The 17,500-nt window shown below is 46.5% G+C and overlaps 2 protein-coding genes across 4 annotated transcripts in view; both read left to right on the forward strand.

Moving 5' to 3' along the window:
• Positions 1–6,854: 6,854 nt before the first annotated feature.
• On the forward strand, positions 6,855–10,722 carry LOC310966289 (uncharacterized protein; the record flags this gene model as incomplete). Its single annotated transcript, XM_083940871.1, has 4 exons — positions 6,855–6,915; positions 8,845–8,982; positions 9,657–9,894; positions 10,266–10,722. The coding sequence occupies 4 exons, from the start codon at positions 6,855–6,857 to the stop codon at positions 10,633–10,635; spliced, it is 807 nt and encodes a 268-aa protein (XP_083796997.1). The 3' UTR covers positions 10,636–10,722.
• Positions 10,723–12,247: 1,525 nt separating this feature from the next.
• Positions 12,248–17,500, forward strand: part of nub1 (negative regulator of ubiquitin-like proteins 1) — an 8,671-nt gene continuing 3,418 nt past the window's right edge. The window contains exons 1-9 of one of the 3 annotated variants that reach the window (XM_083940867.1): positions 12,248–12,359; positions 14,038–14,159; positions 14,284–14,451; positions 14,875–14,939; positions 15,079–15,143; positions 15,539–15,706; positions 16,417–16,499; positions 16,763–16,869; positions 17,250–17,436. In XM_083940867.1, the coding sequence (XP_083796993.1) occupies positions 14,043–14,159; positions 14,284–14,451; positions 14,875–14,939; positions 15,079–15,143; positions 15,539–15,706; positions 16,417–16,499; positions 16,763–16,869; positions 17,250–17,436 (960 nt within the window). In that variant the 5' untranslated portion in view covers positions 12,248–12,359; positions 14,038–14,042. Of the gene's footprint in view, positions 12,380–14,037; positions 14,160–14,283; positions 14,452–14,874; positions 14,940–15,078; positions 15,144–15,538; positions 15,707–16,416; positions 16,500–16,762; positions 16,870–17,249; positions 17,437–17,500 lie in introns of all 3 variants that reach the window. The other 2 variants (XM_083940868.1, XM_083940869.1) reach the window with 2 other exon arrangements.

Below are 17,500 nucleotides of genomic sequence, written 5' to 3' on the forward strand. Positions count from 1 at the left end.
ACCTACCATCAACTCACCGTTGGGATGTTTGTTTTTTTTACTACAATGCTGCAAAACCCTTCAAGGAACGCGACGACTGTTAGCGTCTTCTGTCCTTGGACGTTTTCTTTCTGCTGATCACGCACGAAAAAAACCTTCGGATCCAACGGGTCGCCTCCAAAACAGGAAACAGGAAACAGGAAGTGATGTCAGAAGGACGGACGTTTTTTGATTTTTCAGTCTGACGGGATTCTTGTTCAGGAACCAGGAGGTTCAACAAAGTCTTGCATGCAGAGATTTGATTGGCCGGCCGACCGACCGCAGCATTTTGGTTGAGTCAGAGATAAAACTTCTCAGGTAACCAGGTCCACAGGGGTCCGAGGGGGGTCTACAGGGGTCCGAGGGGGTCTACAGGGGTCCGAGGGGGTCCCACAGGGGTCCGAGGGGGTCTACAGGGGTCCGAGGGCGTCTACAGGGGTCCGAGGGGGTCTACAGGGGTCCGAGAGAGGTCCATGTGACACTGGGGGCCAACGACAGGTGGGAGGGGCTTATCTGAAGGTACTCAAAGCCTATTGGCTGTTCTGAATATGTAAATTTGAGGGAACACGAGTTCTCCTGAAAAAGGTGCAAGACCTGAAGATGCATTCAGGTGTGTGTGTGTGTGTGTGTGTGTGTGTGTGTGTGTGTGTGTGTGTGTGTGTGTGTGTGTGTGTGTGTGTGTGTGTGTGTGTGTGTGTGTGTGTGTGTGTGTGTGTGTGTGTGTGTGTGTGTGTGTGTGTGTGTGTGTGTGTGTGTGTGTGTGTGTGTGTGTGTGTTTCGTGTCTTAAACCTGGAGGTCGGAGACGGACCTTTGACCTTTGACCTCCGTCACCGTCACCGAGCAGCTGGACACAGCGTTGGAGGCGGAGCTCTGTGCTGGTCTACCGTGAGGTTGGGCGCAGAGACCCAGCTAACGGCTAAATCAGCGTTAGCATTAAACTAACATTAGCTAAACCAGCACTAGCATTGTAGCAACCGTTAACTAAATAGGGGTTAGCATTAAACCAACGTTAGCTAAACCAGCACTAGCATTGTTGCAGCCGTTAGCTGCTAAACTGTGATGCTGATAAACCTCCATCTTTACCTTTTCTTTCGACGGCGTGATGTCGCTCTCTGGTTGCCTAGGAAACGTTTACGTCACACTCAAAGCTTCTCTCTCATTGGTCGAGCTTTGAAAGGTCAAAGTTCATCTGATTTGAACTTTGAGAGGAAATCTGAGCAGAGCTAACGCCGCTACATTGGTGCTAACGCCGCTTCATTGGAACTAACACTGCTACATTGGAGCTAACGGTGCTACATTGGAGCTAACGCCGCTACATTGGTGCTAACGCCGTTACATTGGAGCTAACGCCGCTTCATTGCTGCTAACGCCGCTACATTGGAGCTAACGCCGTTACATTGGAGCTAACGCCTCCTCCACAGGAAATGAAAGGAGCCTTTTTACGGCGGATCATGTGACGGGGCCTGAACGAGGAGCTCCGCCTCCTCCAGTCTCCAGATAAGTGAAGCATGTGATCGCAGCTGTGCAGAGGTCAAAGGTCATCGCTCCCCTCCGAGCCGCTCCGTTATTGTCTGTTGTTCTTTGGACTGGGACCAAAACCGGGCGTTAGCCGCGTCCTCAGAGTCTCGAACCGGCGTCATCCTCAAAAACACAACAACAGGAACTGGAAACAAAGACGTGTGTGTTTCCGTTTACGCCGTCTGTGTGTGTGTGTGTGTGTGTGTGTGTGTGTGTGTGTGTGTGTGTGTGTCCGTGAAGCCGTACATGTAACAGTGAATGTCTACGACGATGCTGCTGACGACCACGACGACAACCACGACCACGAGGATTCAAACTCAAGATGAACATTTCTGTGTTTTCCTTTTGTTACTTTGACTCTCGAACATCGAACACACGCAGCGCTCTGTCAGTGAGGCGTTCAGGGAGCGTGGGGCAGAGCGCCGCCGCCACCACCCGCCGCTCGCCAACAGACAGAAGCGAGGGAGCGTGAAAGCTGGGAAAGGAAAGGACATGGAACCAATAACTGCTCATGAACCACAGATCACCTCAACACAGCAGAGATACCTCAGAGACTTTTGTACGTGTCAGAGTTCAGTTTTATATTTGATCCGTTGCCATGACGACTCGTTGGTAGTCACATGATGTTTGATTGTGAGCTTTTTATTCTTTATGTTTTTGTTTCCTTTATTAAAGAAGTTCATCTTGTTTTACATGAACTCTTCAAACAGCGACCGCGGCTCAGAGACACGTGTACATGTTTAATAAAGGGTTTGTTTTTAGACTCAACCGAACCGAACCGAACCGGACCGGACCGAACCGGACTGGACTAAACCGGACTGAGCTGAACTGAACTGCCGATATCATTAAAGCACCTGGACTGAGCTGGACCACCTCTGTCGCCTTTCCTTCCCGTGCCGCTTGTCTTCTTCTTCTGCTGCCTTTAAATGGAGCTCGAGTCCAACCCGCTGTTCCACCTCTAGTCTGTAATTCCACGTTAGCTAACTAGTTAACCAGCTAGTTAGCTAACTAGCGTACTGGGTTAATGGTTGCTCTTGTCTTCTCATCCGGTCTGAAAACACCCCTAAACTGGGTCTCAACTGGTCTTGGTCTTGACTTGATCTTGGTCACAGTAGGATGTGGTCTTGGTCTGGACAGGACCTGGTCTTGGTCTTGGTCTGGACAGGACCTGGTCTTGGACTTGATGAAGTTGGTCAGCAGAGTTCACGTGGACTCGTCTCTTCTCGACCCCGTTTGAAGGCAGTGACTTCACCTCGTTTCCTTCCATCATCCCTCTCTTCTCTCTTCCTCTCTTCTTCTCTTCCTCTCTTCTCTCTCTTCCTCTCTTCTTCTCTTCCTCTCTTCTCTCTCGTCTTCCAGTTCATCAAACACTTTCTCTTTCCTTTAATTGAAGTTTCTTTGACTTCACCTCTGTTCCTCTTCCTCTCCTCTCTCTTCTTCTCTCCCTCTCTCCCTCTCTTCTTCTCTTCCTCTCTTCCTCTCTATCCCCCTGTTCTTGTTTTCTATCGCTCCCCCGGATGTTTGGGTTGAAAAACGTTCAGTAAATCTGATAAAAACAGGAAGTGACACATTCGATGACGGTCGAGCGAAATCATCAAACCTGCAATAATCCAAACGTGTGCTTCTACGTCCTGCACCCGGGGGGGTCCGGGGGTAAAGGTCTCAGAGGTCCTGCCTCAGCTCCAGGTGTTTCCAGGTGTTTTTCAGGAACATATTACCTCATTAAAGCCACGCGGGCAGAAACGGCGTGACAGAGACGTGGAGGCTTGAAGACTCAAACGTCATCGTTCAGGAGAAACACGGGTTCGAACCCTCGACAGGTGTTTGAGCTGCCGTTAGCATCAAGCTTCAAATCATCACCCACAAACGCGTCAGAGAGCCGGTTAGCATTGTTAGCATCCAGCAGTGAAACCGGTGGGACCAATGCGCTGAATGCTAATGATGCTAAGGTCGCTTTGACTAACCCAAGTGCCAACGCAGCCGATACCCCCCCCCCCATGCATTCATCTCAAGAAGAAGAACTACAGCAACCTGTCGGCTATTGGTTAGCTCGTGCTGTTAGCATTGAGTTGGCTAACACATGACACGTGAGTGGACGCCTGAGTAACTTTGTAGCGACTGAGTTCGCTGCCGTCCTCCTGCTCGACGTCCCGTTCACACGTTTCCTGTCACTCCTTTACACGTGTAAACATGTAAACACGTGTAAACATGTAAACACGTGTAAACATCAACACGTGTAAACGTAAACATACGTAAACGTAAACATGTGTAAACGTAAACATGTGTAAACGTAAACATATGTAAACGTGAACATGTGTAAACGTAAACATACGTAAACGTAACCACGTGTAAACGTAAACGTGTAAATGTAAACATGTTGTAAACGTAAACATATGTAAACGTAAACACATGTAAACGTAAACATGTGTAAACGTAAACATATGTAAACGTAAACACGTGTAAACGTAAACACGTGTAAACGTAAACATGTGTAAACGTAAACATATGTAAACGTAAACACGTGTAAACGTAAACACGTGTAAACGTAAACATGTGTAAACGTAAACATATGTAAACGTAAACATGTGTAAATGTAAACACGTGTAAACGTAAACACGTGTAATCGTAAACACGTGTAATCGTAAATATGTAAACATCAACATATTTAAACGTAAACGTGTAAATGTAAACATGTGTAAACGTAAACATGTGTAAACGTAAACATATGTAAACGTGAACATGTGTAAACGTAAACATACGTAAACGTAACCACGTGTAAACGTAAACGTGTAAATGTAAACATGTGTAAACGTAAACATATGTAAACGTAAACACATGTAAACGTAAACATGTGTAAACGTAAACATATGTAAACGTAAACACGTGTAAACGTAAACACGTGTAAACGTAAACATGTGTAAACGTAAACATATGTAAACGTAAACACGTGTAAACGTAAACACGTGTAAACGTAAACATGTGTAAACGTAAAACATATGTAAACGTAAACATGTGTAAATGTAAACACGTGTAAACGTAAACACGTGTAATCGTAAACACGTGTAATCGTAAATATGTAAACATCAACATATTTAAACGTAAACGTGTAAACGTAAAGATGTGTAATCGTAAACATGTGTAATCGTAAACACAGCGTTGACAGAAAGACGCTGAGTGAAGCGACGTTCGGTTTGTTTAACGAGGGAAACAGCGAGCGGCGTTTTCCAGGTCTCTGCTTTCACAGCATTTCAAAATAAAAGTCCCCTTAAAGGCTTAAAGTGATGCTTCCACTCACGCGGCCGGACAAGTGCCTGGACATCTAAACATCATTTCCTCTGTTAGTCAACACGGCGTTAGGCGGTGACAGGAGGACGGCGCCGAAACGGTCGGTTTTCGTCACGTCAGAGATCCAACAACACGTCAGAACAGGTGAACGCCTGCGTGTGACCTCTGATCAGGGCTGCCATTGGCCAGAGGAGGGCGTGATGTCACAGGGTCATCATGAACGAGTGGCGGGTGAACGGAGGGGTCATGGTGATGATGATGATGATGATGATGATGCTGTTTCACTGTCGTAACTCCACCGTTGAACACAAACCGCTGATTAACGACTGTAAACGCTGACCGCTGGTTTCCACTACTGTAAAAAAACAAAAGAAGAAGAAGAACTTTATAAATATCACATGTACAGCAGACAGGAAGAGGAAGAAGAAGAACAGTTTAAGAAAATAAAAGCCCTTCCAGGGTCGATGGTTTTTTACTGTAACATAATGTTTGATCTGACGCTTTATTTTGAAATGTGGTGGTTTGTAGTGTGTGGTGTCTCTCTCTCTCTCTCTCTCTCTCTCTCTCTCTCTCTCTCTCTTTCCTCTCTCTCTCCCGTCTCTCTCCCTCTCTCTCTCCCTCTCTCCCTCTCTCTCTCTCTTTCCTCTCTCTCTCTCTCTCTCTCCCCTCTCTCTCTCTCTCTCACTCTCTCTCTCTCTCTCTCTCTCTTTCCTCTCTCTCTCCCGTCTCTCTCCCTCTCTCTCTCCCTCTCTCCCTCTCTCTCTCTCTTTCCTCTCTCTCTCTCTCTCTCTCTCCCTCTCTCTCTCTCTCTCTCTCTCTCTCTCTCTCTCTCTCTCCCTCTCTCTCTCTCTCTCTCGCCCAGTGCCAAGATCATTATTGTATGAATGAATGTAGTTCTCGTCCTCAGAGACGCCACACACAGACACACACACACACACACGCACACACACACACACACACACACACACACACACACACACACACACACACACACACACGACCAGTTACTGAAAAATCACTGTAGAAAGAAAGTGTCAGTTTTATCTTTTTGTATTTGAAAATAAATAAATAATAAAAACTGTCAAATCATTTTTCACAGACGTCTGTTTTTACTCATGAACAACAACAGAAAAAAAAACTTTGGATTTCAAAACAACATCTTCGGGAAGCACAGGTTAGCACAGGTGTAGCACAGGTTAGCACAGGTGTATACAGGTTAGCACAGGTGTATACAGGTTAGCACAGGTATAGCAAAGGTTAGCACAGGTATAGCACAGGAATAGCACAGGTGTATACAGGTTAACACAGGTATAACAAAGGTTAGCACAGGTACAGCACAGGTATAGCACAGGTATAACAAAGGTTAGCACAGGTATACACGGGTTAGCACAGGTTAGCACAGGTGTATACAGGTTAACACAGGTATAACAAAGGTTAGCACAGGTATAGCACAGGTTAGCACAGGTGTATACAGGTTAACACAGGTATAACAAAGGTTAGCACAGGTACAGCACAGGTATAGCACAGGTATAACAAAGGTTAGCACAGGTATACACGGGTTAGCACAGGTTAGCACAGGTATAGCACAGGTTAGCACAGTCCAATCCTGTTTAACTCTGAATTCTAATGAACATTTGTTCTTCACTCATGTGATTGTGTGAACAGAAAGGTCGACACGTCGTCCTTCACTGTTTACACACCAATGAATGTCAGAGCACAGTGTGTGTGTGTGTGTGTGTGTGTGTGTGTGTGTGTGTGTGTGCTGTCATCAGCCCAGCCTCCTGCTGAACAGGGAACACGCCACAGACATCTCACATCTCTCCTTCCTTCCCTCCTCATCTGCGCTCTGAGCTCGTCGTCTCACTTCTTCCTGTGCAGGTTTGGATTCACTTTGATGGATTTGAGGAGCAGGTTTTGGTTTGTCGGAGCTTTCAGACGGGGATTTGAACGCACCACAGAGTCCTGCTGCTGCAGCAGGTGGACGGGTGCTGACTAACACCTGCACAGGTGTGTTTCTGCTCAGGCCAACAGGATGTCCTGCTCCTGCTGCTGCTGCTGCTGCTGCGGGACGCCCAGTGGAGAGCTGCTGGACGGTAACACACACACACACACACACACACACACACACACACACACACACACACACACACACACACACACACACACACACACATAGACACACACACACACACACACACACACACACTGTTACTCTACATCGACTCTCTCGTCTGATAAAAGTAATAAACAAAGATGGAGGTTGAGAACGATGCGTGAATTTGAATTTGAACCTTTAAAATGATGTAAAATCTTAATTTACATCAAATACACATTTTAGATCCTTTACAGCCAAGTTCAGTCCATTAGATCCAGTCCAGTTTAGACCATCACACACCAACTAAGACCACCAAACACACACAGTTTAGACCATCACACACCAACTAAGACCACCACACACACAGTTTAGACCATCACACACCAACTAAGACCACCAAACACACACAGTTTAGACCATCACACACCAACTAAGACCACCACACACACACTTTAGACCATCACACACCAACTAAGACCACCACACACACTTTAGACCATCACACACCAACTAAGACCACCACACACACTTTAGACCATCACACACCAACTAAGACCACCAAACACACAGTTTAGACCATCACACACCAACTAAGACCACCAAACACACACTTTAGACCATCACACACCAACTAAGACCACCAAACACACACTTTAGACCATCACACACCAACTAAGACCACCAAACACACACAGTTTAGACCATCACACACCAACTAAGACCACCACACACACAGTTTAGACCATCACACACCAACTAAGACCACCACACACACACTTTAGACCATCAGACACCAACTAAGACCACCAAACACACACTTTAGTCCATCACACACCAACTAAGACCACCACACACAGTTTAGTCCATCACACACCAACTAAGACCACCACACACACAGTTTAGACCATCACACACCAACTAAGACCACCAAACACACACTTTAGACCATCACACACCAACTAAGACCACCAAACACACACTTTAGACCATCACACACCAACTAAGACCACCAAACACACACTTTAGACCATCACACACCAACTAAGACCACCACACACACAGTTTAGACCATCACACACCAACTAAGACCACCAAACACACACTTTAGACCATCACACACCAACTAAGACCACCAAACACACACTTTAGACCATCACACACCGTGAATCAGAATCAGAAAAACTTTAATGTTTCGCAGACGGGGAAATTCTTTTGGCACAGCAGAAACAGGAAATTACAAAATAAGATTAAAAAAAGCAAAAATAAAGTTAAATTAAAAAGGGAAGAAATGGAAACAGACACATAAACATGTTCACATGATGAAGTGCAGCTGTTCTTTTGTTTGTTTGTAATAAAATAATATGGAATAAATAAATAAATATGAGTAAATATGAACAAATAAACAGAAGTGACCTTAGAGCAGGCGTGTTGCACAGTGCAGGGGACAGGAGCAGGTCTGTGGTCTATGTGGAGCAGTGCTGAATGTACACACACACACACACACACACACACACACACACACACACACACACACACACACACACACACACACACACACACACACACACACACACACACACACACACACACACACACACACACACACACACACACACACACACACACACACACACACACACTAGTGGGGTAAATATTAAAGAATATAGAGATTTGATGAAGTCATGCTTTCACTTTATACGGAAGAAGTCGTGTTTTTTATTTATTAGAAAAATAAGAATCACAAACTAATTTCCTCCTTTCGTCACTTTCACAGTATTTTACTGTTTCACGTGAATCACGGTTCCACCGATGTGTTGACATGTTGTTGTCATGGAGCTGTGGGCGTGCCCAGGTGCGCGTGCCCAGGTGCGTCTGTGCGTGCGTGCCCAGGTGAGACGTGACTCGTGTGTCCTTGTGTCTCGTGCAGGAAGCAGGAAGCAGGAGCGGCTCGTGAGCCCGCAGGAGGAGGAGAGCGCGTGGAGCATGGACGTGAGGCTGCTCCGGGAACAGTACCGGTGCACGAGGGAGAGCCAGAGACACGCGCACGTGCTGCTGCTCCGGACAGGTGAGCGCGAGCTGCTGCTTCACCTGCGCTGTCACAATAAAGGGTCATCTGTCACGTTTCCGGTTTACAACTGTTTTATACGGGCTGAAGACTTTTCAAAATAAAAGCACGACAGACCGGAAGCTCTGACAGCAGAGAGCTTACGTTTCAAAATAAGAGGCGAAGGATTTCAAATCAGTTTATTTATTTAGTCTCTCTCCCCCTCTCTCTCTCTCCCCCCCTCTCTCCCCCCTCTCTCCATCTCTCTCCCTCTCTCTCTCCCCCTCTCTCCCCCCTCTCTCTCTCTCTCTCCCTCTCTCTCTCCCTCCCTCTCTCTCTCTCCCTCTCTCTCTCCCCCTCTCTCCCCCCTCTCTCTCTCTCTCTCTCTCTCTCTCTCTCTCCCTCTCTCTCTCCCTCCCTCTCTCTCTCTCTCTCTCTCTCCCTCTCTCTCTCCCTCTCTCTCCCTCTCTTTCTCCCCCTCTCTCCCCCCTCTCTCTCTCTCCCTCTCTCCCTCTCCCCCCCCCTCTCCCTCTCTCCCTCCCCCTCTCTCCCTCTCTCTCTCCCTCCCTCCCTCTCTATCTCCCCCTCTCTCCCCCCTCTCTCTCTCTCCCCCCCTCTCTCCCTCTCTCCCTCCCCCTCTCTCCCTCTCTCTCTCCCTCCCCCTCCCCCCCCCCTCTCTCCCCCCCCTCTCTCAGTGTCGGAGGAACTGACGGACGCCGTCAGCGTCGTCCCCGTCACTCAGGGTTTGACGCCGTCGCCATGGGAACCAAACAGCAGCAGCTCGCCGCTGGCTGTGACCTTTGACCCCGAGGTGAGGACCTGCGACCCCTGGCACGCCCACCTGGACCTCCACCGCCGCTGCCGGCCCGGCGTCACCGTGCACGTCTCAGCTCCTTCCCCGGAAACAAACAACAACAACAACAGTTCCTCCCGGTCAGGTTCTGTTTTATTTATTATTCATTATTTCATGAAGGCATATTTATTTATTTATTTATTTATGTCATATCCATTTTGATTAATTCAGTTTTCATTTATTTATTTATTTTAAAGCCATATTTGTTTTTGTCTTTAAAAGCCTAATTTAATGTTTTTATTTATTTATATATTTGTTTATTTATTTATTTATGTCATATCCATTTTGATTAATTCAGTTTTCATTTATTTATTTATTTTAAAGCCATATTTGTTTTTGTCTTTAAAAGCCTAATTTAATGTTTTTATTTATGAATTATTTTACATATATATATCTATATTTATTTATTTATTTATGTGTTTATTTATTTTCTGTCGTCTTCGTGGTTCAGTTGCTCTTCTTCTTCTGAGTCGATCAGAAGTTTCTCAGGAGGTTCTGGTTCCTCCTGCAGCACCAGAGAAGAAGAAGAGGTCACGTTGGACCAGGTCCAGACTGACCCGGTCCAGACTGACCCGGTCCAGACTGACCCGGTCCTGACTGACCCGGTCCAGCAGGTCCAGACTGACCCGGTCCTGACTGACCCGGTCCAGCAGGTCCAGACTGACCCGGTCCAGAGTGACCCGGTCCAGAGTGACCCGGTCCAGACTGACCCGGTCCAGAGTGACCCGGTCCAGAGTGACCCGGTCCAGACTGACCCGGTCCAGACTGACCCGGTCCAGCAGGTCTGTGTCTCTGCTCCTCTGGACGACCCCCCCCGCTGAGACTCGGCGTTCGGACGCCTCAGACGACAGCTCCACCCCCGTCGCCTCCCCCAGCAGCTCCAGCACCAGCCTGCACCTGGACGGGGACCGGGACCTGGACCAGGACCAGGATCAGGACCAGGACCGGCACCAGCTGAGGAAAGCCGCTGACGGCGTCCTGCGGAGCGCCCACAGGAGGGTTTCAGCCCCGGCCCTCAGGTTCACCAGGCAGCTGAGTGTCGGGGGGGTGGGCTGCTCCACGGGGCTCCACCAGAACCAGAACCAGAACCAGAACCAGAACCAGAACCAGACCCAGGACTACCACCCGTTCCCCTACAGGAAGAGCCCGAGGATCTCTGAGGCCGCCCGGAGGCTGGGCCTGTACTCGTCCTTCTGAAGACGGGAACGACTGAAGCTCATTTCTCTGTGAATGTTTTCATCATTTATTCACATTTGTTTGTTTGTTTGTTTGTTTGTTGATAACAAAAGTCACTTTACTGTAAATCACGCGGGAAACGAGAAATAATCATTAATAAACTCATTAAAGTGTAAATCAGAGGAAGAAAAGTGTTAAAAAACAGAAATAATAATAACAATAAATCTCATTTTGTTGTTTTTGATTCAAACTGAATTTATTTTAGTTCTGAACTTTAATTTCTGCTCTTCTAATATTTAATAAATTAATGTGACGCAATGAAAAATCATGAATAAAAGGAGAGAAAACATGAATCATGTTGTGAAATGAATAATAATAAATCCACCTTTTTATTGTGAAACGAAGGAAAATGGTGAAATATTTCTAGAATAATGAGTTTGAAACATTTATTTTGTTATTCGATCAATTATTGTTTTATTTTTGTTTACATTTTTACTTTTTTATTGTATTTATATATATCTTTATGTTGCTTTATCACTTCCTAATTTAATTTTAATTTTAAATATAATACATTTTTTTATATATTATGTATTATGTTATTTAAATGTGTCTTTCTAACTTCATTCAATCAAATTCAGTGAGGTTTTATTTCTCTTTGCTTTTGATTGGATTTACCTTGTTTTATTTTCCCTTTCTAACTTTACTTAATTTAATATTCTTTGATTTGAATTTATGTAATTTATTTAATTGAATTTGATTTATTTTATTTTATTTCATTTGTCCTTCCTAACTTTACATTATTTCATAGTTTTTAATTTAATTTTTGTTTTATTTAATTTAGTTTTGTTTTGTTTTATTTTTATTTTAAATGGTTTTGCCTTTTCTAACTGTTTATATTATTTTTCTTCATATTTTATATAATTTAGTCTTTAATTGATTTTAATTTATTTAATTGTAATATATTTTAATTAATTTGACTGTATTCAATATTCTTTAATTTATTTATTTTATTTTATTTTATTTCTAAAATATATATTTTTTTATTTACTTCTTGACATTTGACCCTTTCCGGGCGCCGTACTAACGCAAAGATCGTCTCTGCGTGATGACGTCTTTCTCGGCTGTGACGTTCCCGCCGAGCTTTCCCCTTCACTTTACGTCACGTTACGTTACGTTACGTTACGTTACGTTGCGTGACGTGATCTGGATCCTGAAACGCGCGCAGAGTGAGAGCTCTTCTCTTTCGTCACTTCCGTGAGAGAAACGACAAAAACAACATCGTCTCCCGGAGGAAGAAGTGACTTTAACGGACATTTAACGGAGGTTTCTGCCCGCGGAGCCGTTTGTCACCGTGTCCGTTCACTTCACGGTAACTCCCGGTAACTCCCGGTAACAGTTAACAGCGTCCGGTGGTTATTTAAAGAGTGAAAACAGCGGGAAGAGCTGTTTGAAGCTAGCAGCTGCGGGCTAACTGCGCACTAATGTTAGCTTAGCTGAACTGCTTTAACTCATATTTATTATTTAATATTTATTTAATTACACTTTTAATCTAAAGCTCACTTCACTGAGCTGCTTTAACTCATATTTAATATTTAATATTTATTTAATTACACCTTTAATTTAAAGCTGACTTCACTGAGCTGCTTTAACTCATCTTTAATATTTAATATTTATTTAATTACACCTTTAATTTAAAGCTGACTTCACTGAGCTGCTTTAACTCATCTTTAATATTTAATATTTATTTAATTACACCTTTAATTCAAAGCTGACGTCACTGAACTGCTTTAACTCATCTTTAATATTTAATATTTATTTAATTACACCTTTAATTCAAAGCTGACGTCACTGAGCTGCTTTAACTCATATTTAATATTTAATATTTATTTAATTACACCTTTAATTTAAAGCTGACGTCACTGAGCTGCTTTAACTCATATTTATTATTTAATATTTATTTAATTACACCTTTAATTTAAATGTCAGCTGACTAATAAATAAATGTGGAAAAAATAATTAATAAATGTGGGAAAATAAGGAGGAATGAATGTAAATTAAAGAATGAATACATGAAGAAAACATGAACATAAAAACTAAATATGGAAAAATAAATAAATGTGGAAGAAATGAATAAAATAATAAAAAAGGGGAAAATAAAGAAAAATAAATGTGGAAAAAAAGAGAAATGAATAAATGTGAAAAAACCAAGACAAAAATGTAGAAATATAAAGACAAATTAATAAAATAAATAAATATGGGAAATAAAGACGAATAAATTAACGTGGAAATATAAAGCCCTCCTCTCTCCTTTCTCCTCTCTCCTGTCTCCTCTCTCCTCTCTCCTCTCTCCTGTCTCCTGTCTCCTGTCTCCTCTCTCCTGTCTCCTGTCTCCTGTCTCCTCTCTCCTGTCTCCTGTCTCCTCTCTCCTCTCTCCTGTCTCCTGTCTCCTCTCTCCTCTCTCCTGTCTCCTCTCTCCTGTCTCCTGTCTCCTCTCTCCTGTCTCCTGTCTCCTCTCTCCTCTCTCCTCTCTCCTGTCTCCTGTCTCCTCTCACGTGTCTCCTGTCTCCTCTCTCCTGTCTCCTCTCTCCTCTCTCCTGTCTCCTGTCTCCTCTCTCCTGTCTCCTCTCTCCTCTCTCCTGTCTCCTGTCTCCTCTCTCCTGTCTCCTCTCTCCTGTCTCCTCTCTCCTGTCTCCTGTCTCCTGTCTCCTCTCTCCTGTCTCCTCTCTCCTCTCTCCTGTCTCCTCTCTCCTGTCTCCTCTCTCCTCTCTCCTGTCTCCTGTCTCCTCTCTCCTGTCTCCTCTCTCCTGTCTCCTGTCTCCTGTCTCCTGTCTCCTCTCTCCTGTCTCCTGTCTCCTGTCTCCTCTCTCCTGTCTCCTCTCTCCTCTCTCCTGTCTCCTCTCTCCTGTCTCCTGTCTCCTGTCTCCTCTCCTCTCTCTTGTCTCCTCTCTCCTGTCTCCTCTCTCCTGTCTCCTCTCTCCTGTCTCCTCTCTCCTCTCTCCTGTCTCCTCTCTCCTCTCTCCTGTCTCCTCTCTCCTCGTGGCGTTCAGGGACGATGGCGGATCTGAACACGGAGGCGAAGCTGAAGTGTCGTCTGAAGGAGGAGAAGATCCAGCTGTGGAAGCCTCCGTACAGCGGCGACCACGACGAGCCGGGACAGCAGCACATGCAGGTCACACGCTCGATTCCCTGCAGGACGCCCTGTTTTACACCGCAGAATAATAATAATAATGTTAATATCTGATGACTAAAGTGAGGTTTTGAGTGAAACGGTGTTGTTGTCTGTGGGGGATCAGGAGCTGGCGGAGCGCTACGCCCCTCTGCTGCGTCTGTCGGTGCCGGAGGTCAGCGGCGCCCTGGAGAACATCAGGGTTCAGGCCGTGAACCGAGGGAAAGGAAACAAGACGTTCAGAGAGACCAACGTGGCCACGCTGGAGCTGCTGCTGCCCAGAGACCGGCACCAGGTGGCTGACCACGACCACGCTGACCTCTGACCCCGACCCTTACGACCACGACCCTGCTGACCTCTGACCACGACCACGCTGACCTCTGACCCCGACCACGACCCTTCTGACATCTGACGCCGACCACAACCCTCCTGACCCCGACCACGCTGACCAGGACCACAACTCTGCTGACCCCTACCCCTCTGTCCCCGACCGACCACGGTCCCTCTGACCTTTGACCCCTCTGACCTCTAACCCCTCTGACCCCTGACCTCTGACACCTTTGACCTCTGACCCCTTTAAATCTCTAACCCCTCTAACTCCTCTGACCTCTGACCCCTGACACCTCTGACCTCTTTGACTCCTCTAACCCCCCTGACCTTTGACCTCTGACCCCCTTCAGGCCCCTCAGTGGGTTTTAACTGTGACTTTGATTTTCAGGGTCCAAAGACCAAGAACCTCCTGGAGACCAGGCTGGATGTGTTGGTTCAGGAGGTGGTGGACAGGTACACACACACACACACAGAGACACACAAACACACACACACACACACACACACACACACACACACACACACACACACACACACACACACACACACACACACACTCTCACCCCCTGTGTGTGTGTGTGTGTTGCTGCAGGATTGGAGAAGAGTTCGGCCTCAAATCCATTAAACTGATCCTGAACGGGAAAACTCTGTGTGTCGGTGAGAACACACTCTCATTATTATTATTATTATTATATTAATGTTATTATTGTTATTGTTATTATTATATGTGTTGTTCTGCGTGTGTGTGCGGCGCCTCAGAGCAGCGTCTGGACCTCCAGGGTTATTGTTATTATTATTATATGTGTTGTTCTGCGTGTGTGTGTGCGGCGCCTCAGAGCAGCGTCTGGACCTCCAGGGTTATTGTTATTATTATACGTGTTGTTCTGCGTGTGTGTGCGGCGCCTCAGAGCAGCGTCTGGACCTCCAGGGTTATTGTTATTATTACATGTGTTGTTCTGCGTGTGTGTGCGGCGCCTCAGAGCAGCGTCTGGACCTCCAGGGTTATTGTTATTATTATACGTGTTGTTCTGCGTGTGTGTGCGGCGCCTCAGAGCAGCGTCTGGACCTCCAGGGCGTCAGGAACCACAGTAAGATGATGGTGCTGAAGGTCAGCGACGCCGACAGGAAACAGCAGCTGAGCCAGGAAGAGGAGAAGAAGAAGAACCAGAACGAGAGCGTGCAGAGGACCCACAAGGGCTTCCAGATCCTGTCAGAGAGGGGTACCTGCTCACACCTGCTCACACCTGTCTGTCTGCTCACCTGAACACACCTGAACACACCTGCTCACACCTGCTCACACCTGAACACCTGCTCACACCTGCTCACACCTGCTCACACCTGAACACACCTGCTCACACCTGAACACACCTGAACACACCTGCTCACACCTGCTCACACCTGAACACACCTGCTCACACCTGAACACACCTGAACACACCTGCTCACACCTGCTCACACCTGAACACACCTGCTCACACCTGAACACACCTGCTCACACCTGCTCACACCTGCTCACACCTGAACACACCTGCTCACACCTGAACACACCTGAACACACCTGCTCACACCTGAACACACCTGCTCACACCTGCTCACACCTGCTCACACCTGAACACACCTGAACACACCTGCTCACACCTGCTCACACCTGAACACACCTGCTCACACCTGAACACACCTGAACACACCTGCTCACACCTGAACACACCTGAACACACCTGAACACACCTGCTCACACCTGCTCACACCTGAACACACCTGAACACACCTGCTCACACCTGCTCACACCTGAACACACCTGAACACACCTGTCTGTCTGCTCACACCTGCTCACACCTGCTCACACCTGAACACCTGTCTGTGTGTGAACACCTGTCTGTCTGTGTGAACACCTGTCTGTGTGTGTGAACACCTGTCTGTCTGTCTGCAGACGGCAGTGAGGACGCTGCTCCGTACCTGGAGATCGCCGATCAGAGAGGAAACCCTCTGAAGATCCCTCACACGGAGAAGAAGGTACGAGCGCCACGTTTATCATCTGCACCTTATTTAGCTGTAAACACACACTTATGTCTCTGTGTGTGTGTGTGTGTGTGTGTGTGTGTGTGTCTGTGTGTGTGTGTGTGTGTGTGTGTGTGTGTGTGTGTCTGTGTGTGTGTGTGTGTGTGTGTGTGTGTGTGTGTGTGTGTGTGTGTGTGTGTGTGTGTGTGTGTGTGTGTGTGTGTGTGTGTGTGTGTCTCCGTGTGTGTGTGTGTGTGTGTGTGTGTGTGTGTGTGCAGGCTCTGATCCTGGCGATGGGCTTCCATGAAAAAGGTCGTTCTCTGATGAAGAAGAAGCAGTTTGACGACGCTCTGTGTCACCTGCTGCAGGCCGACCAGCAGTTCAGGTGTGACATCACTCTGACATCACTGTGACATCAATCACTGTGACATCACTGTGACATCACTGTGACATCACTGTGACATCATCCAGGCATCACTCTGACATCAATCTCTCTGACATCACTGTGACATCACTGTGACGTCATCCAGGCATCACTCTGACATCACTCTGACATCACCCAGGCGCAGCAGCATCAGTGTAACGCGGTGTGTGTGTGTGTGTGTGTGTGTGTGTGTGTGTGTGTGTGTGTGTGTGTGTGTGTGTGTGTGTGTGTGTGTGTGTGTGTGTGTGTGTGTGTGTGTGTGTGTGTGTGTGTGTGTGTGTGTGTGTGTGTGTGTGTGTGTGTGTGTGTGTGTGTGTGTGTGTGTGTGTGTGTGTGTGCAGTAAGTGCGGCTCGGCTCTGCTGGCCTCTGTGGATAACTTTGCGGTGCTGCAGCTGGACATCGTGTGGTGTTACCGCGCTCTGGAGGCGCTGACGTGTCTGGACGACGGCAAGAGTCGCCTCCAGAGAGCAGAGGACGCTTTCCTGCAGTGTTACGGAGAACAGCAGCAGAGGCTGCTCCTGATCAAGGTGAGAGGACGACGACAACAACAACAACAACAACAACAACAACAGTCACTTAAACACTGTGCGT

This window comes from Echiichthys vipera, assembly GCF_963691815.1.
Source record: "Echiichthys vipera genome assembly, contig: SCAFFOLD_102, whole genome shotgun sequence".
Taxonomy (NCBI): domain Eukaryota; kingdom Metazoa; phylum Chordata; class Actinopteri; order Perciformes; family Trachinidae; genus Echiichthys; species Echiichthys vipera.